A 26323-nucleotide genomic window follows, 5' to 3' on the forward strand; every position below is an offset into this window, starting at 1 on the left:
TTGGTATACTGAAAGTGCAGTAACTTGTGCCGATCTGCCTGTACTTTTATGCAAAAAACGCCATAAAGCAAAACCCATGCTTGTATTATTCAACATAACTTCTGCCACTCTTCAATCTACGTTGAGTGATTGTTCTCGATAGAAATACCGTTTAGAAAACAAGTTACTAAACAGAATCCCAAACATTAGTAAACCAACTCAAAACCCAACCACATAATCTACTTGAGCTTCATGTCTGTACTGCTTAGGGATGAGAAATGATGCCTTACGGTAGGAAAGAATTTATTATCCACACTTGGATCGACGACCTAAGAATGTGGCCGGATAAATCACGCACATCGCAGGGCACACGATGGTTTCCTTTTCACATAAAGATTCGTTCATTAAATCGAAAGAAAAATCAGTTTGTATCACAAAAGGAAGAAGGCAAAAGTCCTCTTCAGACGAGGAGGGAATTAATATTCTTTACGTGAAATTGCATTTTTGATACACATAATATTTATGTGCGTACACAGCCCGTACTGTACAGGCCGAAAGGGTCTGCGTTAGTACTGCTGGGGCCTTCCCCTTTGCGTACAATGTATGCTCCATGTTGTACGAGATTTTAACGAATTTTCGTACTTCGTATGCCTGCACCGGTGAAGTTGTGAAGCCACCGCCCTCTTATGCTGTCGGCAGCATTAGCATAAAAAATCACACTCCAAACGGACAGACAGCTGCAGACCCACGAACGCTGCTGCTCTGCCCGAAGCCTCTCTGGCGCATGCAAATGAAAGATAGGAGTAACGGATGGGAAATATTTTTCATCACATTTCACTGCCCCTACATTCCTTTTTTGTTTTTTTGTCGAGAGGACGAAGTTAAGGGACGCCATCATAATTTTTCGTCCATCATCCAGTCGTCCCTTCCAACAGGGCCCGGGGTGGGCATGGCCAGTGCTTTAAAATATAAAAAATATATGACCCTCGAATGGAGGCTACAATATATTTTTATTCCTTGGCAGCCCTGCGTGCTACGGTTGACCAAAATTCCAAAGCCGATCGGGGCGAAAATGTCCCCACAGCACAGCTGCATCCCAATAGGGGATGTTTTAACAGGACAAAGACGGACTGCCCCTGCCCGTTGGGCTGTTATTTCTCCAGTTGTCGAAAAGTTCAGCCTACAGTTGCGAAAACACATGATTAATTGTACACCACTGCAGTGGTTAGCTAACCGGTAAACGAGTGACAGGTTTGTGAAAAGTGAAAAACAACAATGAGAAACTTTTATGCCGCCACCGGACAGGCGGCCCCAGCTCTTCCCAGGAGCAGTTCTGTTATCCAGCTGCAAAACGCCCCATGTTTCGTCATCATTTATCTTATTTTGCCAAGCAATCCTCTATTCAAACCAAACTACAATATTTGGATTCGGTATGGGTGGCTCTCTCTTTTTCACGCTCTATTACGCGGCGATGAAAAATGGTGATTAGACTTACCCCGAATGCGCTAAACCGTTTCCTTCTCGGGTGCGGGTCGTGTTTGTTCAAGAACACTTCGGACTTGGGCCGAGGTGGCTTCTTAGGTCGCATTATCACACGTGTTTCCTCCCGAATGTCGTCGTCGAGCAGCTTGCTGTCCGACGAGACCGACAGCTGCCGATGGACCCGCTCGTGGTCGCCTACTCTGTTCCAATCTGGAAAAGACAAAAAGGAGACACATCATTAGATGCCTTGTAGTGACTAAGCGAAACCAATAATGGTTGGAAACTGATGACTATTGATTATCAATTCATTTATGAAGTTTATTAAAAGAATAAAATGATTTATGAAATCAAAAACTACAATATTTTTAATACAATACAGGTAAAATTAAAAAACCTTGCTACCAGAGTAGCAAAACCACCAGACTGACCGACCGGAATATTTTTGAGTTAATTTGCATTTTTTAACATATTTTTAATCAATTGATTAATGCTAATGGCTGATCGGATGATACATATTTGCAGTGTATATGCTAATGGGCAGAAAAATGTGTTCATTTATATCCTTATTCTACGTATCCGAATGATTGTGAAACCATAAAAAGAGGTGCAGAACTAAAAAGAGGTGCAGAACCGCGCGCTGGCGTGTTTAAGCAATTATCGAAAGTATGCTAGAAGTATGTTCAGACGGACCCGGGGCCTGCGCCATGCAGTATTGAAGTATCAATTTTCATTTGCCAAACCGCTGTTAGTGTAATGTACGCTCCGTCGGTGGCAATGCATTCAAACGGATTCCGGTAGTAATCAACTCGAAATAACGATGATTGCGATGTGACAAATTACTTGCTGTGTGCAGAAGCGTCGTGCACCGGGGACGAGAAGGTAGGTAGGACTTTGTCGAGTTGTGCAAATTGCACGTAGTTAAACACAAGTCTCCAACTTAACCAAACTACAAGTTATACTGTATTGCGTCATGACCGATTGGTGGAAAACGGGGACGGACGCATGCTTCTTCTATATCGTCGCTGCAGATATGATGTATCGGAGGAGCACTGTTTCCTCCGGAGTCGGTTGTCGGCTCACTCAAGGAGAGGACTCCATCTGTTCAAATATTTGTCTTACAATCTCGCAAGAAACTTGCTTAACCAAATTTGTTTGCACTTCCAACTACCGTTAGCACGAAATAGGATGCCCCGCGTACGGTCTCTTCCTCAACCCCACCACGCCGTTATGGTAACGAGAACGCGGGATTATCGCCAACACCTCCCTCAATCAACCTACCGCGGATTCGTGGTGGGCGTTTCAAAAAGCTCCCACATTTCCTGGTGCGACACTCGCGAGTCCGCCAGAAGCTTGTAATAGGAGCTAAATTCCATTTCGAGCCCTGCGGAAGTGAATTTTCTTGTTGCGCCCTTGCAACAGCTCATCTTTATACGAACTGTGGAAATACTTATTCGAAACCAACATTGGATGGGAGCCGAAAAATAAACCCATGTTGGGAAATTGAGCCCGAAGACAACCTTTTTGGTGACTTAGCTCAATTCAAATTGATTTCGAGAATGTTTTTCGGTTTCGGATCGGTTTTCAAATAACAAGATATCATATTTACAATCATTCTATCAAAGAGACATTATACGCACCCGTCCCGAGGGGATGTGATAAGCAAACAACATTTTGTCTCAGGCAGAGTATCAGTTCAATCGCCCCAAATCGGCTTAGTGATAAATTGACTTGCAAATGGGCCATGAAATTATGAAACGAAAGGTATGTTTCGAACCAACCAACCAAAGAGCTTTGATTGGGAAGTTTCGGTGCAGTACGGTTGAAGTTCAAGTGGAGTCCCGCATTGAGGAAATCACCATAAACCGCACCAACCGAAAACCACCGAAACCCATAAATCACAGCTTAGCATCAGCACGAACCACCTCGCGGCAGTGAACCCCGACGGTGTAGCCGAAACTTTCGCACAACAAAAAAACTTTCAACAGGAATCAATTTTACTGCCCATTTAGCATCAAATATCTCCCGATCCGAGTGTGTGTCGCAAAAGGATCCATTCGCCCATCCTCAATAAATTTCCATTACTGTGGATTATTGATTAATTTTTAATGCCACCCCGGCACTTTCCGAGCTCCGTTATGCAAAACACGCTGGCAAACGCTGGCCAACGATGGTGTCCTCCTAATGGACCGTGAGCGCCTGGTATGGTTTCCCGGGAGTACACGAAGCGCGCGGTGCCGTGTGAAGTAATTCTTGCTTTTAACAGGAAGTTGGACAGAAATAATTTGCCATCGTTTGCCGGGGATAATTTTATTGATATTGCAATCCTATTGCTTTCCAAAGTATGATGGAAGACGTTAGCGAAAGCGAACTGCCGGGGAGCAACAACGTTCAATGTCAATGTTCAATAAAATGCCGATCGAGCCGATACGGATGTAAGCCGCCGCCATGCGCCCGAGCAAAAGTGAAGTTCCAAACATTAAATTACGATCCATTCAATAGAAATCCGCGTCCCGGGACCATTGCAGAAGCTAGCACGTGTACGCGGCCGGCTTCTGGTGCGCCGGAAGCAGAATCGAACGGCTGGCTATCGAGATGGAGAATGGAACCCGACATTCCTCGCTTCCCACCAGCAAAATTAATGAGCTGCAAATGCAAAGAAGAACCGTCGGATGGCAAATTCCTCGATTGGCTCTCTGTTTTCCGGTGACGGAGAAGCGTATTAATTGTGCTGCCAGAAACTGGTCCAATTGACCTACTTTTCCGTCTTCAAGGAAATGGCAAAGCGGCAGGACAGGGAAGCAAGCAAGACCGAAAAGCCCGTGACCGTGGCGAAACGTTTTATCCCGGGCAAAGAAGTGAGCCTTTTCTCGGTAATCGCCCCCGAATGTGTCCGGCGGGAAATAAAAGTGTAGCGCCCGGGTGGGAGAGTGCAAAAGACTCTTTTAAGTATACCAATAAAAACAGGACCAAAGCTCCCTGGACCGCCTGGAAGATTGGGGCCTTTTTTTGTTATATTTTAAAAGTTTGCAGACCATTTTACCACGGGCCATGAAAAACATCCGCTGGACGAGGCATGGCGTCACCCAACAGCAGCATCTGTTACCATATGGCGATCATTTTTAAATCCATTTTCAGGGCATTTTCTTTCTAACGGTTTTTTTAGTTTTGTTTTTGGGAAAAAACATTTTTTCACCTTTAAATCAACGTAAATCGTTCGCTGCGGTTGGCTCAACTTAAAACTATCATACCAACATAAAATAAGTAAACTTGCGAGAAGTGCTAAAATAACAAACTTATGAGAAGAATAATATGAAAATTTAACAGTCTTCTTTGGACGGTTACTTCTTACTGAAAAACCGGTGAATGCGAATAGACTAGCGCCATCCATGTGTTAGGACCTTACAACCCATGTGTTATATTTCTTGAAAAACAATAGAAAATGAAATAGAAGGGTAAACTAAAGTAATTAAAATATTGCAAGTAAACCTGTCTTTATCACACAAAAGTTAAGCTCTACTAATGAACTGCCTTTCAGCACAAAGGTCCAAATACACAAAAAACTAATTTCTTCGCACCCAAAATAAAGGGCAGAAACCAATCAAATCCAGCGCATATTGCACACCTGCCCCTGAACGGGGCGAAATATGCCACAATTTAGAAAAACAAACGACCGAGAAAAACATATTCCGTAAAATCACCTCCGCTTGCCGACGGCACGAGGGCAGCGGCACACCACGATTGGATCCCGGATATATCAGCTCTTTCGCCAGCTGTGTTTTTGTTTTGTTTTATAACCTTCCAATCCCAGGATGAACCAATCGGTCTTTCTCTCTAATGACAGGGTGTCCCACCGTCGGCCGGCCAGGCACACTCCGGTCGGAGTGCGGTGAGGGGTTCCGTAAAGTGCTGTAAAAAGTAATGGTCATTCGAAATGATCCTTCCGGTCCCTCGGCTACGAGCGACCCATCACCGAGTCCCGAGGCCAAACTGGGCCGGACATTTGGGGCCACGGCCAGCCACGGTCTGACGATTGAAGCCGTTATGTGGTTTTTCCATTTCGGGTCCGTCCGTCCGGCGCTTGGCCTCTGTTGCATGAGCTGACTATCATCTTCACACGTCATTCTCAATGGTTCGCGCCTCGCCCCACCCCACCGACGCCGTTCAAGTGCTCGTTTCCGGCCCATAGAGCATTCCCTATGGCTGACCATTCACTCATTTCACTCATCCACCGTCCGTGAGTGGTGGTGAACGACGATCGAATAGATCCCTGTCACCTCCACTACAAGGACACCAAGACGCACACACTTCGCGGTCGGAGGGCCCCGGAACATTGGGTCCGTCATAGAGGGCATGTGAGGAATCGCTCTCCGGTAGCATGCAGTAGACAAAGTCGTCTACGATAGTGAATCCCTTTTCCGAGCCCCAGAATGGACGACGTCAGAGTCCTGTTTGGAGTGTAGCTGTTTTTTTTCGTTGCTTTTTGGCAAAACGTCAACAATTTTCGGCTACGGCGTTGCCTTGGCGTCGCCATTGGCCACCGGACCGCAAAGTGGCGAGACACGATTCACAGTTCGGTGCGTTGCCTAACGAAGGGCGAATGATTTGCCGCCATGCGAAGTCCTTCTTATCCTCGTCGTTCGTCGTGCACGGAAAGGGACGTTTTTTTCGCTCGGTGTTTTGTGCCTCAATTTGCGCTACTATTTGGTAGATTACACACCCCAAAAAGGTAGTTTAATTTCGTGTGAGCCAAAACTATTGGCTCCCTGCAGAGCAGAAACGCGGCTGCACTGCTGGCGGCTTAAAGTCTTCCTGTAGTATGAAAGTGACGGCCAGCGACGATGTTCCGTTTCCCACGGGTAACCAGAAACATGACGTAATTATGTGCTCGAGTGAATTTTAATTTTCGTCCATGGTTTCCGGCCATTCTAACAACGCTGAACCACGGTGTACAGTAAATTAGCCAGGAAAAGCTGGGCGTTAAAAGTTTGTTTAATGAATTTCATGAATAATGAAGCCGAATTTCAGTTTAATACAATCTCCTTTTTTGCTTCATTTTAATCGACATTTTCAAGAGTTTACGATATGGTAGATGTTGTTTAAAATCGAACCGAGGAGCCCGAAAAAGATCACACAAAAAAAGGATCGTTGCTGTAATATTCATTTTCTTGTAAATGACTGGCAGAAAAAAACAATCTCTCCGTGAAGTGTAAGCTTCTTCTGCTAACCAAATCTTAGCCCTAGTGAGCAGCTAAGAACCAACAGAAATGCTTTAAAACATGACGCAAAAGATGGCCAAACTTGGTCCAACATTCGCACCAACCTTTCCAACCACCGCCATCACCTGCCAGGATCATCGACAGCAGCAGCTGGCTGGTTCGCCACATTGGAAGCCACCACTCGGCGGACATGCAGCGAAAGCTTCCCCAAAGTGAAAGGAAACTCAACAATCGCGCCCTTTGCCGAAAAAAGAAGCCCACATACGCGCCCAGCGCATTGTTCTATTTAAGGAACGACTCCGCTCCACTTGGCCTCACGCGCTCTGTTCGGGTCCCGGGTTCCCGTACATAAAATTTTCTTCTAAAACGTAATAACGTTACGATGACTGGTTGAAGCTCACTGCAGGTCGGGTGCGTCGTCGTTAAAGGCGAAATTTTCCAGCCTCGTAACGGAAATGAGAATGATTTATTCATACAAATTGTTTCAGCACACCCCGGAGCTTTTTCCGCAGGAAGCCACCTTCCACGGGCAGGAGGAATTTTCTCTCCCATCTTGTAACGAAAAGAAACGAACGAGTAAGTTAAAAACCGAGTATTAAACCAACGTGCTACCATATGAGGCAGCGGTGCTTCAGAAAAGCCGAGGTTCCGGTAAGATCGGCAAAGTGACGCGTTCGTCGAGTCATGATTTATTTAATTTTTTCGAAACACACCACTCGGGCCGGGGGGCCAAAGGTTTGCCCACCGACCCCTAATTTGCATGGAAAATTCATCCATGGCGGCAATGGGTGGCCCACCGGAGATGAATCTCTGCGTCAAGAAGTGGGTCACTAATGTTTTCAGACTCTGTGTAGGTGCTCTTACGACGCGTCGATTGTTCCTGCTGTTTCCATAGCACAGTTTTTGTTCCTGTTTTGAAAATGTGCCTGCCCGAAGTGCTCCACTTCCAACACCATTGTGCGGAGGAGTGTGTTTTACAATCCACGCTTCGCGCAAAAGAACCGTTTGCGCGCTTGCATAACACTAGCGGAGACTTTCCCGATGGCGGCGTCAGTGGAACGTCTCGTGGCACGAATTTTGTGACACTTTATTGCACTCCAGACCACCAACCGTGGTAGCCTCACCGGGTACGGGACCCGGTTGGCCCAGAGCCATCTGGGCCAACCACCGGAAGCAGCAACGTGGCGGAAACGTCTGACTGAGGCGCGACGCGGCACGCTGGATAGTGTTTCTGTGTTTCGTTTTTCCGCTTTTTTCGTTTCGCCTGCAGTTGTTATCCTTTCCCATTACGCGCGCTCAGTCGAATGCATCCTCTTGCCGGGTCGGCCATTTCCGGTGGGAAGGCGAATCGGGTTGCGGGGCGCGCTTATGCAAATGCGTGTGTAACAATCTTTGCGCACAATGAGGCAACCGCTGGTTATCCCCACAGCCATCAGCAACCTCCGGAGGGCCACGAAGCTGTGCGCGATATGCGCTTTCCGCGCGGTTGTTATGGCCCCGGGGCGGTTGCGTCTCGGGACGATTTAACGGGTGCAGAGAGCAAGAGCATTTTTCGTTTTTTCCTCCTTCCCAGTGGCCGCGGGTGCGCTGATACTAAAAGAGTTGCTTTATTGCCAACCAAGATAGGGGCCGCTGCTGCGGTGGTGGCCAACGAGCACAAATGTCAGCCTGACTTGAAAAGTGCACAGGAGCGGGCGAAGGAAAGAAAAAGATTTCAACCATCCTCTTTTGTGTTCTAAAGGAAAGGTATGTTTCCTGCAATTAACATGGACTATTTCATTGCGCATTGGTGGGTAAAATCTATAAAATTCAAAAGACTCGCGATAAGCAGCATGGAATGCGCTTATCAATCGTCGAGGAACATCGTCGGTTGGCAAATCTGCTTCGCCGTGCATCTCCGTTGCCAGTGCCGTAAAAAAAAAAAACCTATACCAGGATGACGCGGCGCCGGTTTTAATTTTGCACGAGCACATCTCGAATGAAGATGTGGATCGTAAAGTAGCCTGATGTACGGTTCTTTGCATACGCTTTTTCGGAGCTGTAGAGATTTTTTTCTCAGCTTCAGTGTTTGTGGAAAAAAGTGGAACTAAAACGGTTTCGTTTGGTGTGGCCGACCGGAGCAGTGGACCCGTATCCTGACCAAATGGAGGTTAGTGTTTTAGGAGTAAAGAGCGAACGAGAACAGTGAGAATTTATTGCTCAGTATCATAAACATGCATGCCAATGTTTGACTGGCACCTATTTGCCACCTATTATTGTGGCCAACTAGCCAAAGTTGGTAATCAATTCTACCAATCAGTTGCTTAATAATCCTACGCTGGAATATATTATTCCGCCATTGGCTAGTACCCGGTATCCATCAATCAAATTACCCAATCGGAAACCGTTTGTGGCAGGTTGGTAGGTGTGACCTTCTGGCTATTTTCGACACCGAAACGGCGAAATACAACAACACCCGGTGTACAATCTTGACCGCTGCTGTTGCGCCTAATGCCAAAAACATGTTTAGTTCGATGTTACTGAATTTATTAAACGCGTAATCACATTTGCATGCCTATCTACACTCCAAACATCTTCCAAAGTACGGTGGTCACATCACGCTAATGGTGAACCGTTAAAACAGCTACACCGAGTCACGACACCGAACGGCCGACAGACTTTAGTGGCCGTCCGCGATAGTGGTGGCTGCCGAAAAAAGTGTCGTACCGAGCTCAACAAGCATAAAATTTAACAACCACCGCTCAGAGGTCACCCCGAGAGCCACGTCACCCAAAAATTACCAGACATTAGGGCCCTGAGTTACACGAAAATCGATTGACGGTGGCGCCCAGTCGACCGCCGGTGTCCTGTGGCCACCGTGCGAGGTCACGTCCACTACCTTGGTCGAGAACTGTCGAGAACCGATTGGATCCGTATCGTTCGCTTCAATCTTAACGATGCTTATGACAGCTTAGGCACACACCGTACACCAGTGGCCGCTCCTCCGGGTAATTTGAAAGAAATGAAAATTTATATTATTGTAATTCGCAGTTGTGTGTGAGCGTACATTGCCAGCATCGACGTCGTTCTGACGTGGTGTGGCCGCTCAAAGTCTCAGGAGACTCTCGTGCAGGCTCACAATACCGGTTCGCTCTTGCCTTGTGGCTAACGATGGTGCTCGGTGTTCGGTAAACCATGATCACGTCTCGGCCAATTGATGGAGACATCATCATAAAGCCAAAGCCCTGCGCACGGGAGGCAAGATGATGTGGTTCGACCGGAGCCCGCCGCCGGCAATCCAACTAAAATTCTACATTGTTACGGACACGACATTGGCCACTGATCCGTTATAATTCAGCAAACGATAACGATGGGTTGATGCGAGAAGGCGCCCAATAATGACGAAGCAACGGTACACGTTTATCCTTCTAAGTAGTAATGACCCAAAGCTGCTCATCTTTCCAGGTCAATGACCGATGACTTGCAGCTCCCACCGAGCGTGATTAGATACGTACTATGTAGCAAGCGAGTTCGGAAAATCGGTAACCGGAAAATTTTTATATTTTGTTTAATTTATCAAATTCCGCAGTAAAGTTGGCTATGTGTAAACGTAAAGGCGTAATTTAAAACAATGTCTAGAATGCGTAAAATTTACAGAATTATAGTTTGCGAAACGGAATATTGGCCAGATCTGCGTGGTCCAAAACCAGGGATAAGTTGGGGATCAACTAAAGCTCGAACTAAATCGATAATTGGAAGATAACTTGCTTATGTCGCTCCTGGCTCAAGAGCAACTCTTCCCAATCGCACCCGGCAAGGCGTTCCGGGGCCTTCTTATCGACCCCAAATTCAACTCTCACGGGAATACATTCCCATACATAACCCAACCCGGTTCTGTCTCCGGTTCGTTTTGATTGTGGACCAGTACAGTAGGAAACATTTCACTGATTAGATTATGCTCGACTTAGCACTACACCCGCAGAATCCCCACACTCAGACACACCTTTGGCCTCCGCATGCATCGGAATCCGAAATCAATTCAATTGAGTGATCGATTCCTGTGGGAGCTTGGGCCCCAGTGAAAGTTACCCACAAATTCGACGGCCCAAAGGTTTACCCGCGCGGAAGGTGTTTTCTGGGCAGAAGTATTTGCCTTGCTCGAAATTCCGTTCAGTAAAGTCACGGACCGGGGGATAGAATGGATGCTCTTCCCGAATACTGTATGCAAGGGGGATTTAACAACACGACATGAGAAAAAAGACTTTTGTCTATTACTGCTATAAAATTGAATTTGAGAAACCGAACCCATCACTCAAGCGGTTAGGTGAGCGCACGCGTGCCGAAACCTCGGCCCGGCATATCCCTCCCGCGTATGCATGTCCCTTGGGCCCAATGCGAATCGATTCACCGGCACCGGGGTTGCCAATATTCGATTTTCATTCCACCGGCGTGGCGCGTGTTGTGCCAAATTCGGAATTGGCCAAAACGGGGCGTTCGTCTGGGTGGCTGATGTATGGAACCAACGATGTAGCATATTTTACGGGGACCCAAAACTTGCGCCGTTCGCTTCGCATGTCACAACCAATCACGACCTTGTTTTGTTGGCTCTTCGTAAATTACGTGTCAAACATTATGCGTATTAATAAACATTGATCCGATGAATAATAGATACCGCGAAATTCTTCAGTGACAGACATTTTCAAAATCTGATATTTTTATAAAGCTTCGAGGGGTTAATCTTATTAAATGAAAATAGGAATTGTGTGAATTTTGTATTCTACTTTAACTCGGCACTGTTGTTCCTAATTAATACAACAGCCTAGAACTGTTGGAACACAACAGAACAGCAACAGAAGAGCAACGATAGAAAATTGAAACGAGCACTTCATCATTTTGAAGCCCTTATGCTAGCCGGGAAATAACACTTGGCAAAGCAGCAATGATAAAGTTTGCGACACCAGCCGGGAGTAGGAGTTCTGATATAATCTTACCCCGTTGGCCCGTTCAAGAAAGTGTGACTATTAAGTTTAGCAGTCGGACGAAGCTAAATCCATTAGCATAAGACGCCGTGCCCGCGACATGAAAAGGTGTAACTTTTCGCTTACAGTCAGATGAAAGCAAAACACGGTCGTGCCGAACCGAAGCCTAGTACCGTCGCACTAACTTACCATCAGCGCACTGACTTATGATGTTACACAATGTTTCCGAGCCCGAGAGCCTGAAGCGCCTAGGCCATAGCATTGCGCGAGATTATTTACTACTTATGGAACAACTTTCTTCGGGCAAAAAGCTGAGACCAGCAGGGACTAGTAGCCAAACGACACGGTTTGTTAGCTTCTCAAGTGCGCTTGAAACGAAGTCAGAAAAGGTGATTGTGTCGGTCTGTGGAAGCGACTGTTCCGAAGAAAGAAAAGTGGCAAAAGCAGGAAAATAATTGAAAAATTTGATCCCTGGCCACGGGGCACTGGCCTTAGAGAGGACCCTATCAACCGGTCCTTTATTCAGCAAGGCACGAGCAAATGGGGTACTTCGGGAGAGCCGCCGAATGGTGTCCCGAACAGCTTCAGATATTCATTACATGCCGGCTGGAAAATTACATTCGGAGCTCTGTCATGCCGATCTGAAGTTCCACAAAGCTTAAGATGGGCCCGTTTGTTGACGGGGAAAAAATGGAAGACATCTTCGGAAAACATAAAACCAGTCTAGACCGATTTTATGCCGCCCACCGTCGAATGTGGACTGGGGACAGTAAACATCGTGTGCTCGAATTTGCGCCACACTCCGAGCCGTCATCCGTGCGCGCGAAGGTATTTTCCGATTCTGTGCTCATTTCGTCCACTTTCCCCGAAGACGGAAGAGAAATGTCTATTTAACGAGTCTGCCCATTGCGTGTCCTTTGCCGCATTGCCGGAGAGGAGTTTTCGGTCGGCCGTGTGGCGCTCCCGGGACGAATGGGCGAATTTTTCTGCCAACTTTTCGCGAAACCGACCTTCGATGCGATTAGAAGGCAACCGAGTGTGCTGCAAGTGGCGCATTTTTCTGTCCCGCCAGACGACGCGATGGGCCCCATGGGGAGGAGGCAGTGTACACGTGCTGGCACGTGTTTTTCGGCGAAAACTTTATCCGATCCGCGACTCTGCGACTTTTGTGGAGGCGGCCAAACTTTTGGGCAGGCGGATGCTCGCCAAACCGCCACCTCGACGCGACATGCTCTTGGACGAGGACGAACGAATTGGTAGAAAATTCCAATCCAGAAGCGGCTTCAGGCAGCGGCAATAAGCAATAATGGCACACGGAGTTGCAGCGTCTCATTTACTAAGTGAATGTTAGTTTTAATGGCCGATCGGTAACTGAAATAAATGGCCAACTAATGGAACGGGCCCCTGACGGGACACCATTTGCTAACGAGCAAAACATTAAACCGAATCACCCAGTGCAGCGTCACAGATTACGGTCCATTAGCGACAATTAGACGAATGTAAATATGTTTTTAATCTAAAGAAATTACGAATGTTAGTTCAACATTGGGGTGCGTTTTAGGATAATATTTTAAATTATGATTTTCGTTTATAGCTAAACGCAAGGATACGGGTAAATTTTACTAGGTGAAAATGAGAAATCAGTCAGATTTGAATCTTCGATAAAGTAAAACAGTCGCTAATTCGTTCCAATCAATTATCTCGAACAACCAGGCGCCTCCATCGTCAGGAGTCTTTTTCCCAAACCGACGGTGGTTTGCTTTCCCTGTGCTAAAACATAATCAATCAGCGACGTGACTGTAGACCACGGCGTACCACGACGCTGTAAAACCCTCCAAGTGATGAATTTAAATTTATGGAACAAACAGACATTGACTTACTGCTTACCCGCTCGATGTCTCTCTACTTCGCTCTCTCTCCGTTTGAAGCCATGGTTGGCCTTACACACCGCATAGAACGAAAAACACCGACGCACGATTGTGGCTTCCCAAAACCGTGCCGAAATCAGGACGGATTTTCAAGGTTGTTGAGTGAAATCTCTTCCATTCCCGGGCCGCAGGTCAACTACGCTACGGTTCGCAGCGTATCGCGCAAACTTTGCGCGCGAAACGATAAAAGATGTCCTCTGCCCAGGAAGACTCCGCTTGTCCTCTAGCCTAGCTCGGCATCAAGCGGATCGGCATCAAAGGAAAATGGGACCATAAAAATGTGCGGGTTGCGGTCTACTTGTTGAGTAGCCGGCCACTGGTCCACGGCCAGTACGAGCCAACCTGAGCGTTCGGCTCTGCTCGGCGTGGTAGAAAGTTGTTCCAAAACAGCCATAAATAAAATTCCATCCAAAACGACTAACCGTAAATCGGCACGCAGAAAAAGCATACCCTGGTGCTGGGCCACCTTGCCGTTTTATGCTGATGCGAGCCTCAAGATGGTATCAGACCCAACACTAAACTAATAAAAGTTAGAGAGGTGGGTCATTTAGTGACGCAATAGTCAACTTAACGCTACGCGGCACGATAGAATCTGGTTCAAAAAGCTGTGTTGGGACACCGAAATGTAACGTTTGGTCAGTAACGCACCGAGAGTGGAGTCGAATGGGAGCCCAAACAGGGGAATTTTAACACAAAACACCGAAGTTTCCCGATGGCCACTGGAGCAGTGAAAATGTTTGGGCCAGCCAGGTAAAAATAAGTAACCACTAAACGCTTTATGCTAATATTCACCCATTAACGGTTAACGACACTTTTTAACTGCTTTATCAATGCTGTTAAAACGTTGAAGGACAATAATGGAAAGATGCCGGAAAAAGGGAATAAGGTTCTACTAAGGTATTACCTTGCGAATTTGAATCGCTGCTTTCGGCCATTTTCGTTACCCGTGTCTTCGATTGCGCAACGGAACCGGATCCGCCGAGGCGAGACATTGCTAACGACGAGGGAAAATCGCGATAAACGGACTGTAATTAATTTACTTTGAACCATTTTTTTTTGCTTGTTTAATTATGTTTTGAACAGTTGTCTAAACCCGTTTCGTTTACGTTTCTAAACACTTTGTCACGCATTAACATTGTTAAGTGCGGGAAGCCTTTAAACCCAGCACGCGCTCCAAGCATGTTCTCGGTTATGTTTTCTTCGTTGGGAAGCAAAGCAAAATTTCAAAGCTTTTCAGCCAAAGCACAGCAAGGAACCGATGGATAAATCCTACACCGCAGATGACGGGACTGCTAGACGCCCTGGTGGGCCGCACTACTTACTCGATGGCGGGTCTGTTGTGACTCACACATACGGATCGGGCACGCCGATCGGAATGAAATATTGTCACCCATTCGCTTTCATTAGATTCAGTTACGTCATGGCCGCCGTCCCGTTGTCAGGACCGACCGACCGAAGAAGCAAGGATGAAGCACTTTCTCACCCCTTTTTCGCCATATTTCTTAGCTCGACAGTCCAGGGCAAACTTCTCCGAACGACCAGCCCGGGCGGGCGGGCAGTGTCGTGACCAGAAGATTGCTGTTTACGGTCGCGGACTGGGGCGCGATAAAGTTATGTGGCTCGGACCATAATCATAAATTTATTTGCTCGGATAAAAATATCCAAAGCAAAGAGGCAAACCCACGACGATGGCGACGACGGCGATGGTGGCGTCGTCGTTTGGCCATTATCGACTGAGAGCCTGCCAGAGGACGAAACACAGGCCGACTATCGAATGACTTTCGTTGGCACCGGTCACACAGCCAGCGAGCGGCGAAGGTTTTGTGGACATGAAAAATCGAACCCAGTGTCCCGGCAGCGGCAGTATTACATTTAGGGGAAAATCGATTGACATCGTCGCCCGGGGGTAGAGTCCTTCAGAATTACGCCAAATGAAACGCAAATGAAATATCCCAGAGGTCGCACTGGTAATCGATTCTGGTTCAATCTGGTTCCGAGAAGCCGAAACAACCAGCTAAATAATTCAAACGGATCTCACTGCCCGTCAATCGAACGTCAGGAAAACGAAGGGCAACATTGACAACTATGACTGTTGAGCGCGATCGCTTGGTCCAAAATGTTTTCAGCACGGTTTGGTAAATTTAAATTCTTTATTTCCTCAGCCGATTGCTAAAACATTACTAGCTTTGGCCAATCTCTAATCGCGACTGGCTCGGTTTCGCTTCGCTTTTCGCGTCGATCGCTCCCTCGGTCGTCGACCCGCTCTCCCGGTCAACACTCGACCTTCGGCGCTCGATCGATCGGTACACACTCGATCTTCGGCGCTCGATCGATAACGCTCGCATCTGTTTATCCGTCTGTGTTGAGTTGACAGCGGTAAAGAGGGCCCAACTGTTATACACAACAATGACAATGAAATTATTGTTGTGCAGCAAAATCAATAACAGAACCGAAGACATGTGCAGTCTCGCAACATTGTCTCAAACATAAGCATAGCCCATCATTCTCCTCATCAGCATTTAGTCCAAAGAAACATGTTTCAAGACACTTAACAGACAGTCTTCAAAAATGCATTGTTTTACTACTGCATGTGGGAAATGATTGTGTCCATTGTTTACTTGGAGACAGTCCAAGGAGTTGGGCTAACGGGCACCGGCCGACCAAACCCCCAGGATGGTGGCATGGACACCAAAAGCTGTAAAAACCATTAGCACTCACTTTCTTCGTCGCGTGGAGAAAGGGAGAAAAACATTTTCCCTACTTCCTTTCGGTAAGGAAACAACGTACAGTTATCCGATTTAAAGGTGTTTGCCCTGGAGCCTGCGAAGGGTTTTTGTTTTGTGGTGAGTGGAACGAAAAAGTTCTACAATGTCCTGTCACGATACGCGCCTGCCGCGGGGTTGCACTGTGTGTTAGGGACGGAACCCAAAAATGGCTTTGTAAACAGTGACATCGCCAAGGAGTGTGTTTAGCCAAGAAAACAGATTAGTGTGACAGGCTATTTTCTAGAAGGGGGCCAACTGGGGAGGAAGTTTGCCCCCACGACGATGTATAGATAACATTTCGAACGTGCGACAAGTTTCCTATTTTCCACACACACAGAAAAAAGGAAGCAACGGGCACCGTCTTTGGAAATTATCTTCGGTAATCCCGGCACCCGGGTGGGTCACCGAAGCCAAACCGGAAGCAGTGCCGATCCCAGATTCCTGACAGTGAAAGTTTTTCTACACTTTTTTTGGGCGCTTTCGCGAACCCTACCTAAACGGAGACCTGGGAGCGGCGGAAAGCGCTGTCAGCTGAGCTGTCAGTCGGAGCGCACCAAGCAAAGTCGAGCTCTTCGCCTGTGGCGTGGCGCTGCGTGACTTTGTCTTAGTGGCAGGGCGCGTCAGTACTTACGTTTGCTGTAGGACTTATCGGCCGGGATGTTGCCGTTTGGTTCCAGTCGGTCGAGGTACTCCTCGGATGTGTATCCGTTGAAGGGCACTTTACCGCCACGATTGTGACCATGTCCATGGTGATGGTGATGATGATGGGGAAGGTGATGATGGTTGTTTTGCTGCGTACCGTCGTCGCTTTCCTCGCGCGATATTGCTGTTTTCAGGTGGAAGGAAGAGAATGGAAAGAATAATAGATGGTATCAGATCACTCAAAAAGTATGAACCAAAGTCACGTTCGCACTCCATTAATTTAAATAATAATTAATCTAAAATGAAAATCACGAATACACTTCATTACTTCAAACGACAAGTCACGATTTTTACAATCGTGCTTTCAAACCACCATGGAGCTGAGCACAATTTGTGAGATTCTTTAAAAGGTTGAATAAATGATGCTATTCAAGTTTAAACACTTCAGTTTCTATAAAATTTCTTCATCAACATCCCGCAAGATACTTAGAGAAATAAGAGTTAGTTTAAGGGCATGTGCATGAAAGGATCCTTATGGAAGGATGAATGGTCAAATAGACAATAGGAAACAAGGCCCACTCCGGGAAGTCATAAACAAATGCTGTTGGCAGCCAGACACTTCATCATTTCAACGAACGAGAGGTTGAAAATACTTTAACAAGCTTCTCAAATTAGCGAACGAATGCCTGAGGGCCCCTGTGTTCCTGCGTTCCGCGTCCTGCCTGCCGTTTGTCAGCGCACAGCGAAGAAGTGCCATTGCGAAAAGTGCATGATTAGTCATTTAGCGAGTGGTGGGAAAACATTTCCAGAGACACAGCAAAAGAAAACACGAGCGCCAGCCCCATGGCCGCGTGTGTCCCGAGGGTGTGCGAAAAACGCGGCCCATGCTGATCATTATGGCCGCCAGCCAGCCAGTGAGGTTTTCACGACTGCCAACAAGATGAGCCACACGTACACACTCACGCCGTGGCAGGAAACTTGGGGCGCACATTGTACTTTTCGTGGGTTTTCCACGCCCTTTGCGCCCTCTCTTTAGCTCGTCACTGAACCGCGCGCTCTCCGGGAAGTTTCGTTGATTAATGACACTCTCCGAGCGGTGGTGCAGTAAAGTAAGTACCACCGCAGTGCCGCCGTGTGGCCCACGGGTACGTTGCATTATATGCTGAGAACGGGCCAAACATTTTTACGCCCAGCGGTAGCGTTGGCCGCCGCTCTGTTTATCACTTCGTTATGCGTGAAGAAGGTTTCTTTGTGCCCTTTTTCTGAACTACTGCCATTTGTTTGACAGTAAAAAAGCGGGTTCTGAATAGCAAACTTGATTAGCTAAGAGTGCTGTTGAAAAGAAAGCTTGAAGCACACATTTTTGCGAATGTAAAAAGACGCAGTGTATAAATTTTTCGCGACTCAGAAAGTATAAAAACATGTACTACTGTGGGCGACAAATAAGGGGAAAAATATTTTTCGAGATTTGTTTGGGAATGTTTTATCGAGTTTTAAGCGAATGCTCGATAGTTATGGCTCACGGCAGTATATTTGCTATGTACGCTCTCCGCGTAGTCTGAGAAAAGGTCACAATCATGATCGGATCCACAGCGTTTGTTGGATTCGGTTTACTCCCAAAGAGGCCACGGGCCAACAGTTCCACCGCTAACGAGCTGCAATTCACCGTGTAATATGCAATCTGCGCCGGAACGGGGAAAGCCCTACGATTCGAAGGTCGAAACTGTCGTCTCATGCAGTACGGGACCCAGGGATCCCAACCGGGTTCCAGGTAAGCACCAAGTGGAAAGCGAATGGCAAGATAAAGCTTGGCATTCAGGGATCATGGCCCAGGCTTCTCCTTCACCGTGCACTGCATGAATGAATAATCGTCTCCACGGGCCAATTGGAAATCGCAGGAAAAAAAAATCCGACGAAGAGAAAAACGGTCACGGTCTTAGTCCGCCGACACGGAGAAACACGCCCGCCAACATTGGAGGGCCTCGTCCTCGACTCCCCAGATCACAGTATGATATGGCAGGACCAAAGGCCCATAAATTGGCCCTTCGTAGGGAGCATTTCGCCCTCGGTCATGATCTGCGGTGCCGTGTGTCCATGATCTTCTGCAAAAAGCCTGGCCCAACTCCGGGCCCCGGGTCAGGTTAATCCTTGGGCGTGACCAGGCGGAAGCCAAAACTAGGTCAATTACTGGCTAACAACCCCGGCGAACGGGTGCCAGAGACTCGGGTGTGCTTTGCCGAGTCATCAGCAAATGCCCTCTACCGGTGGCCACAGACTCCGGCGCCGGTACGGTAATGTCCCTTTCCGTCGAGGACGAGAGATCCCTTGCGACCGACGTTGCCAGCTGTTTGGTAGGGCTGTATTGGGTTGATGGAAATTTAAATTTAAATGGATTTACGCCATGTTGCGGCCGTACACACGTGGGCGTTGGAAGCCGTGCACAGGAAGCTCTGCAGGTGCTTCGAGAACCACCAGAGGAAACGGGAGAGCGAGAGAGCGAGTGACATACAAAGTTTATCAGGGCAGTGTAACCCGATTCTAGCCAAAGTCGCCCATTAGCCGGTTCGGTACGGTGTGTGGTGATAAAAGCGGTTCTGGTTCTCTGTGTATGAAGTTCATTTTCAACACTTCACTGGTCCTTGACACAGAAACCGGCCAGCAGCAGCGTATCGAGGTTGGCGGAAGCGATAGACGAGATGGGCAACATACGGACGGATGATGCAGAAACGGGCACAACACCGCAGCGTTCGTAGCCCAGGGGTGTGACGGTGTGTTACACCGACCAAAATAATCGCCCAGCGAAAGTAAATATGTCCCGGGAGTGATATCAAGAGCGCCAGGATGTGCCACACCGACCGCAGCACCGAGTGTCCTCCCATTTGTCGGTCAAGCGAACCTTGGGACCCACTGGAAAACGCCATTCGGGGACGCAGAGACCACGGTGTAAAGGAAGGGTGAAGGCGTTGCCTGTGCATATATGAATTTATTCAGATGAATGGTCTGTTTGCATGGACCAAACAAACTCGGCTGGCTGATATTGGTGCAAGGCCCTCGTTTTGCCTGCAAGCCAAAGCGATAGCTGTGAGCTATCAGGTTCATCCGCCAAGGTTCAGGGTGACCCAAACATAACGGGCTGATGGGGCAGAGTTAAACCAGCGTTGGCATGGTGTCCAACGTAAGCGTCGATTTATGAAACGCAAAGCAAACGGCATCGGACCAACACGGTCAACGAGGACTGGCAAACACAATAAAATCCACCTCTATTAGCTTGGACCAATGTGATCTAATAATCGCCGGTAGTCTCTGGGACCGATAGGGCCCACCCAGTTTAACTTTGTTGTTTTATGGCGTTTTCTATTGGCGCTTGAAGTCTCGTACTAACCTCGGAGTATCCCAAGAAACTACTGAGGGTTTCAAAAGTTCACAAAGATCAATGATTGGTCGTTGCCTGAAGAGAAAATCAAATTCTGAGATGACGATTTTATCGTGCACAGAGGACGTCGTAAATAACTTTCCGCCACCGCTTGAGTGGCTTCTTTCGACGGTCAAACAATAGAAGCAGTCGACCGACCGAGGGATTCTAGACTCTGAAATCAAAGCGTAAACTTTTATTGAATTACTCCGGCCCGGTTTTCCATTGATGTTTCTTGAGCAGCACTAATTTGAGGGGGCCGTTTATCCGGTGTGCCTGGTTCGCACAGCGAAGGAAAGTATCGGCACGTGCGGTTCTTACTACTGTACTACTGTAAATTGAGCTGTGTATTGGTAGTTTCTCATAATAGACTTTACTCAACTTTGTCACCGACAGCCACAGCGAAATGTTTCACAGTGAAGCCGTTGAAAACAAGTGGAGAAAATGGCCAGCGTTGTTGTAAATCTATCAGGACCCCAAAAGCTTTAAATCTGTCGATTGATCCTAGATAAATTTGGCCTCTAGCGGCACTCCAGCTTGAGCAGTTTACGATTCGGGAAAAGGCGAAACACATCTTGCTCCTTACGGCAACACTTATCATACAACTTATGAAGTCTCTCAAATCGACTTTTTATCGATCGTCTCTCAAATCGAAAGTTTGTTCGATTATCATGCTTTAAGAATCATTCATTCGCTCAGCGACCACAATAAAGAGGCACAACATAAAAACCACATTGGTCTCGGGGTGCTCTGCAGCATTACAGAGCACGCCAACGGGCACACGCTATCGTCTTCCGTTTCGCAGCCCCAAAACGTGCCGAGCAAGTGCCAAGATGATGAAATCCGTCGATCGGACAGCAATCTTGTGAGCAACCGGGCGCGGGTGGTTTCGTGTGAATGGAAACACTCCGCTGGCTATGATGCTCCCACAAACGACGCTCTGCAAACATCTTCATAAATCACGCAATGCAGTTGTTCATTTTCCGAGCCGGCGGCGATGACGAGTTTGTTGTTTTACTTTGTCGTCATTTTTACCACTTGTCAATTTCGCTTCCGATTCGCCTTGGCGCAAGAGCCAGCGAAATATTTAATTGAAAAGCGGAAAATTAACTTCACAAACTGCTGTCAAACGATTGTATTTTAATTAACCAGTCACTCGTAACGTTTTTGGCAGCAACTGGGACGGCGCACGGGTCCGGGAGACGCCTCTTACCCTGCACAAGCCACCCGTCACATCAGCCCATCATTGGCTGTCATCAGCGGCAACCATTGGGCGGTCTTTTGTGGTTTGCGGACAGTTTTTTGGCAGCCAATCCAAGTCCCAGCCAAATGATAGACAACCAGACTGCGTGCCCGCCCGACGAGAGCTTTGGAAACCTTCATTAGACAGCCGATTACAACGCACCACGGATCGGGGTACCGGCGGTCTTGGTCTTGGTGCGCTGGTGATGGTTGACTACGTAACGACCGTGACCGGGAGATGCTGCCCCTGCGTCCCACGCCGGCCGCTGTAGTGCCCCAAAACGGCCGAAAGTTGTTGGGGATCACTTAGTGGTAACGGAAGTAGCGCGCGACCCTCCGGTTGCTGTTAGTCACGAGATGGGAAAGTTATTACACGACGACCGACTCGGCAACTTTCCCACCGTGCCGGATCGCCCAACCGTCTTACTTGGAGGTGATGAGCGCTCTCCAGAGGAAAATGGTTTTCCGGGAAGGAAAAACTCAATACAACAGCCACTCCACACCAGCGCTTCTTCGAGTGCTGGCCCAAGAGAAACAGTAAGATCGAAAAGTTTGTCACTGGCGTTTACGGGCGCCAACCGAAGTGGTGGAAAGGCGGCAAACAAATACATTCCCATCACCGCGAACCTTACGGTTCACGATTGTGTTTTACACGTTGTGTCGCGCCTGAAAAGCGCCGGAAAAGCGTACAACAGAATCCCAATGGTGGGTGAAATATTATTTGTTCAACATTAATTTTAATGCGATTTCCGCCATGGTTTGGTGATTTTCGTCGATGACAGATGAATGATTCTTGCTGATGTTTTTAAAAACTAATACAAACAATTATCAGTTTTGATTGAAAATGAGAATAAGTTAATCGGAAAAAAAGAATTTTACGAATAATGATGCAATTGTGTGCTAATAAAAACGAAACATTACACAATGGTATGCCAAAACAGTAGCTAGTGTCAGAGTCTGAACATCTTCATCCTCACGACCAACCAACTGTATCCACTTCAAAGTCGTCGCGGCGGCGGTCCAATCAAGCGCAAGTGGCGTTTAAAGTGTCATCCCAATTCCAGCAAATCCCTTCCAGGACTGAGCACCATTTTCGCTGACTCATTTATCCGCCACACAAATGGACACATCTTTCTGTCGAGCTACAACAACAAGCCACTGCTACAACGGAGCATGCTCGCGCTGTAACGAAATAGCGAAAAGTAATTAAACTAATTGCAATTAGTCTAATTGCTGTGAATCAATTTATTTATGTCACACGTCGACATTGTTCCGTGTCCGGTTCGAGGCAGGGTTTTCTCCTTCCTTCCGCCACCGGAATCGGATTCAATCGACGGCATTTAGGGGTTCACGCGCGTCCGCACTGGAAAAGCGAATTTATGCTTTTCCGATTTTCCGTTCCGCCGTATCGGGTGCGGAAGGGAGCACCGCACAGTGCATCCGTGAAGGGCGCGAGTTAATGAACTTTCACCAAAACCCACCGCGTGCGGCACGGTGTTAGGGTCCGTTCGAGAAGGCGAGAAGACCTATCATAGCACCGTGTAGCTATCATGGCACTGTGAAACAACTGAATGCAATCGATTTGGTGCCGCAAATCGTTATGTTCGGCTAGATTTGTTCAGCTTTCCATCGTACCGGGCGCTTAGGACGTTGGGCAGCAAATTACTTATCAATACTGGTTTCTAAGTGAATAAAACAAATAAGTTTTTGAGAACATCATCAGTCATCAGTTTTATTAAATCGGATTTAATTGAAAGCGTACTGTTCGCTCTTCCACACGATTATCAATCGAGCTGAACCAAGAGAGCCTGTTGAAGCGGTTTTACGTGGCGTTTACTTATTTACGCCTATTCGTTTATTCCATGAAAATTATTAAAGAAGCGATAACGAATTGAGTTTGTTGTTGGAAAAAGGGCAAGCATTTTTAAGAATTATTTCGCGCGTTCTCTCGTATTTCTCCATGCGTAAAAAGGCGGATTAAGAAATTAGTGGGGGGCCAGAGGGTATTATTTTTATACAGAACTTTTTACCGTTTGCTCTTCATTGCTGAACAGTGATCAGCTTCGTTGGGCGGAAACGTTCACATAATGCTGGTTAAAAATATCCGATTAACGTGGACTGAACCGATACAGGTAAATATGCGCAAGAGAATTTTATGATAATCAGATTGATAACAATCAATTATCAGATATGATAATCAGCTTCATCAGTTTAACCGAAGTATGGAATCGCAGCATCAAAAATATATGTCGTTAAGAAATTAATAGCACTGCGATAAGCCATGCCTAGCCATATTTAAATAAGCTTTTTGTTGAAAAGAGGTATGATGTGGTTGTCAAAACCAATTTCCTATCAAGCACTGCGATCGCACTATTAGCAGCACTTTCAATCGTTATAAAAAGAAAAGTCAGTCACCAATTAAAAGTCGATAGTTGGTTTAATCCTCCAATTCGAAAGGTGTGCCATTCGAAATGCATTTCACATCCCGAATACTGAATGCTAGCCACAGCACCGCTGATTGCATGGCTGCGTGTAGCAGCAGAGGACGACACCCGATGACGACGCCGCAAACGGAATTCTCATTTCACGAGCGCGTTGATTTCGCGCTATTGATAGCCGGCATTCCTCAGTGATTTTTAGTCTGCCGGCAGCAGTAGTGCACTTGCCCGAGGATCCTTCACGTTTGGCGGTGTGAACGGTTTTAATTAAAACACTCCCATACGTCAGGCAACGTATGCGCACGTGATGCTGCATGCAAATTTCACCAACCAACCAACCGACCGACCGACAGGATGAACGGCGTCGCAGACGGATTCTAATGGAAACGCAATTTAGCATAGGAATTCGTTTGGTTAACGCGGCTCATCACCGAAAACTCACCGCATCATCACTCAGACGACAGCGGTGACGAATCCACCGAATCCCTGTGCCGTCTGATGACACTTGGTCTTTACGATTACTTCGGTACTCCGGCCGCTAGGGGCCATGGTGAACCGAACAGGGAAGGCATTTATCATATTTCTACGCTTCATTTGGTGCTCGCTTCGGTTTGCTTAGTTCGCAACATAATTTGGCGAACGAATGGCGAATCCGGCTATGACGTTAAGATTCAATTCGACATTTCAACGCGCAGAAGTGCAGAAAAAGGTGCGCCGAGTATCAGTGCCGATTAACGGCGAGTAGCTATCTAGAGCACGGGTTTTGAAGGTCGCCCGTTGGCGTAACTGTTCGCTGAGAGTGATAAATAAAATGCGCTTAAATGGCTGTCTGTCTGTTTTGTAATCATAAGCTCTTACTTTCCATTTCGTCCGACAACGGAGACGGCCGAGATCGGCCATTCTTTGCCTGTATGATTTATGAAAGTGTTTCTTTTAGCGACGGCATTTCATTAATCACGTCCCAACTGGCAGCCTGGGGGGCAACCGAACCAACGTACACGACGGCGCCCTTGCATTGATCGGACGAAGCCGCCCAATCGTCCGATAACTACCAGAGGTAATCGTAAGAATTAATCTCCAAAGCACCCGGCGCACGCAGGAAGTGCACGCTTTATTTGTCTGAATATTTGTATCGGATTGGAGGGTTGCAACTTGGCAAACAAAATATCGCCAATCGACTAGAGGTAATACATATAAATAAAGGAAAAAATCGAAACATACCGACGGAGCCGGCTTCCCTATTCCGGGCACGTATTTCCATAGACAGCACACGGTACGCTAAATTTAACCCACAAATATTCCGGTCGCGTTTAATTATGAGGGCCACTCGTCGCATTGGTGCCTTTGGGGCGTGCTTAATTTTGCTCATTTTGTCGGGTCCTTGAGACCGGAAGGCCGAAGAGGTTTGTCAACCAACGAAGGAAATGTCTTTCGAACGTTTGGCATGACCTTCGTCAGAATTTCTTCGCCGGTGGACAGGACTGACTGCCAATCAAACAGAACTTTAAGAGTGGTTTCTCAATTAAACGCAAGCTTAAGATGCAATTTAAGAGCACGACAAATCAACATGAAGATGCAAAGGAATGCGTGAATCATCGCTCAATCATCGAAGAAGAGCGAAATGCGGGTAGCATCAAATGGTTGAGTGTCCAACAAATATCTGTTGCAGTCACAGCCCTACACCAACCTAAAACGCCAATTAAGAGTGAAGTCCGATTATCAGTTTTATGCGGGCGCCGGAGCACAACAGACATATAGCGCATCAATTGAGTGCACTGGAAAGCAAATGAAGTCTGCACACTCTCGTTGCAAATCATTTGTGGGCATACCCTAACTGCTCTCCATAGTAAAAAAAGCATGAAAACTGTGAGCCAAGTTTTTCCTTTTTACGTCAGAACAGCAGAAACCTCTGCCCTGAACCCTGTTTTCTGGACCCCTATGGTTACGGACCACCCCCGGAGTGAGATTTCTTAACAGAGCGATGAAACGCATCATAACGTCACCGTCAGACGTCGCCCCCATGGAGACAGCAGCCTGCGGTGTTGCGGCGACAGAAATATGCGCAACTCGGTGGCGATGTTGTTCAAGTACAAAAATTGCTCCAGAAGGGCGTGCAACGTAGAAGGGGATCGATCCGGAGCAAACTAATCAATCAATCACGCGACCGTATGCTAAAGATCCTTCGTCATACTGCACTCTGCACTTGTCCCAGAGCCGCCCGCACGTGCCAGAACGAAACAAGCATTAGATCGTTTTCATCC

General features: G+C 47.2%; 1 protein-coding gene across 1 annotated transcript in view; it reads right to left on the reverse strand.

The window, feature by feature from the left end:
* LOC131205634 (cyclin-dependent kinase 14) overlaps positions 1-26323 on the reverse strand; it is a 76165-nt gene that overhangs the window by 17945 nt on the left and 31897 nt on the right. The window contains exons 3-4 of the mRNA XM_058197821.1: positions 16960-17154; positions 1475-1671 (exon numbers count right to left, since the gene is read on the reverse strand). Of these exons, the coding sequence (XP_058053804.1) occupies positions 1475-1671; positions 16960-17154 (392 nt within the window). The remainder of the gene's footprint in view (positions 1-1474; positions 1672-16959; positions 17155-26323) is intronic.

The sequence above is a fragment of the Anopheles bellator genome, chromosome 1, assembly GCF_943735745.2.
Source record: "Anopheles bellator chromosome 1, idAnoBellAS_SP24_06.2, whole genome shotgun sequence".
In the NCBI taxonomy this organism is placed as follows: Eukaryota; Metazoa; Arthropoda; class Insecta; order Diptera; family Culicidae; genus Anopheles; species Anopheles bellator.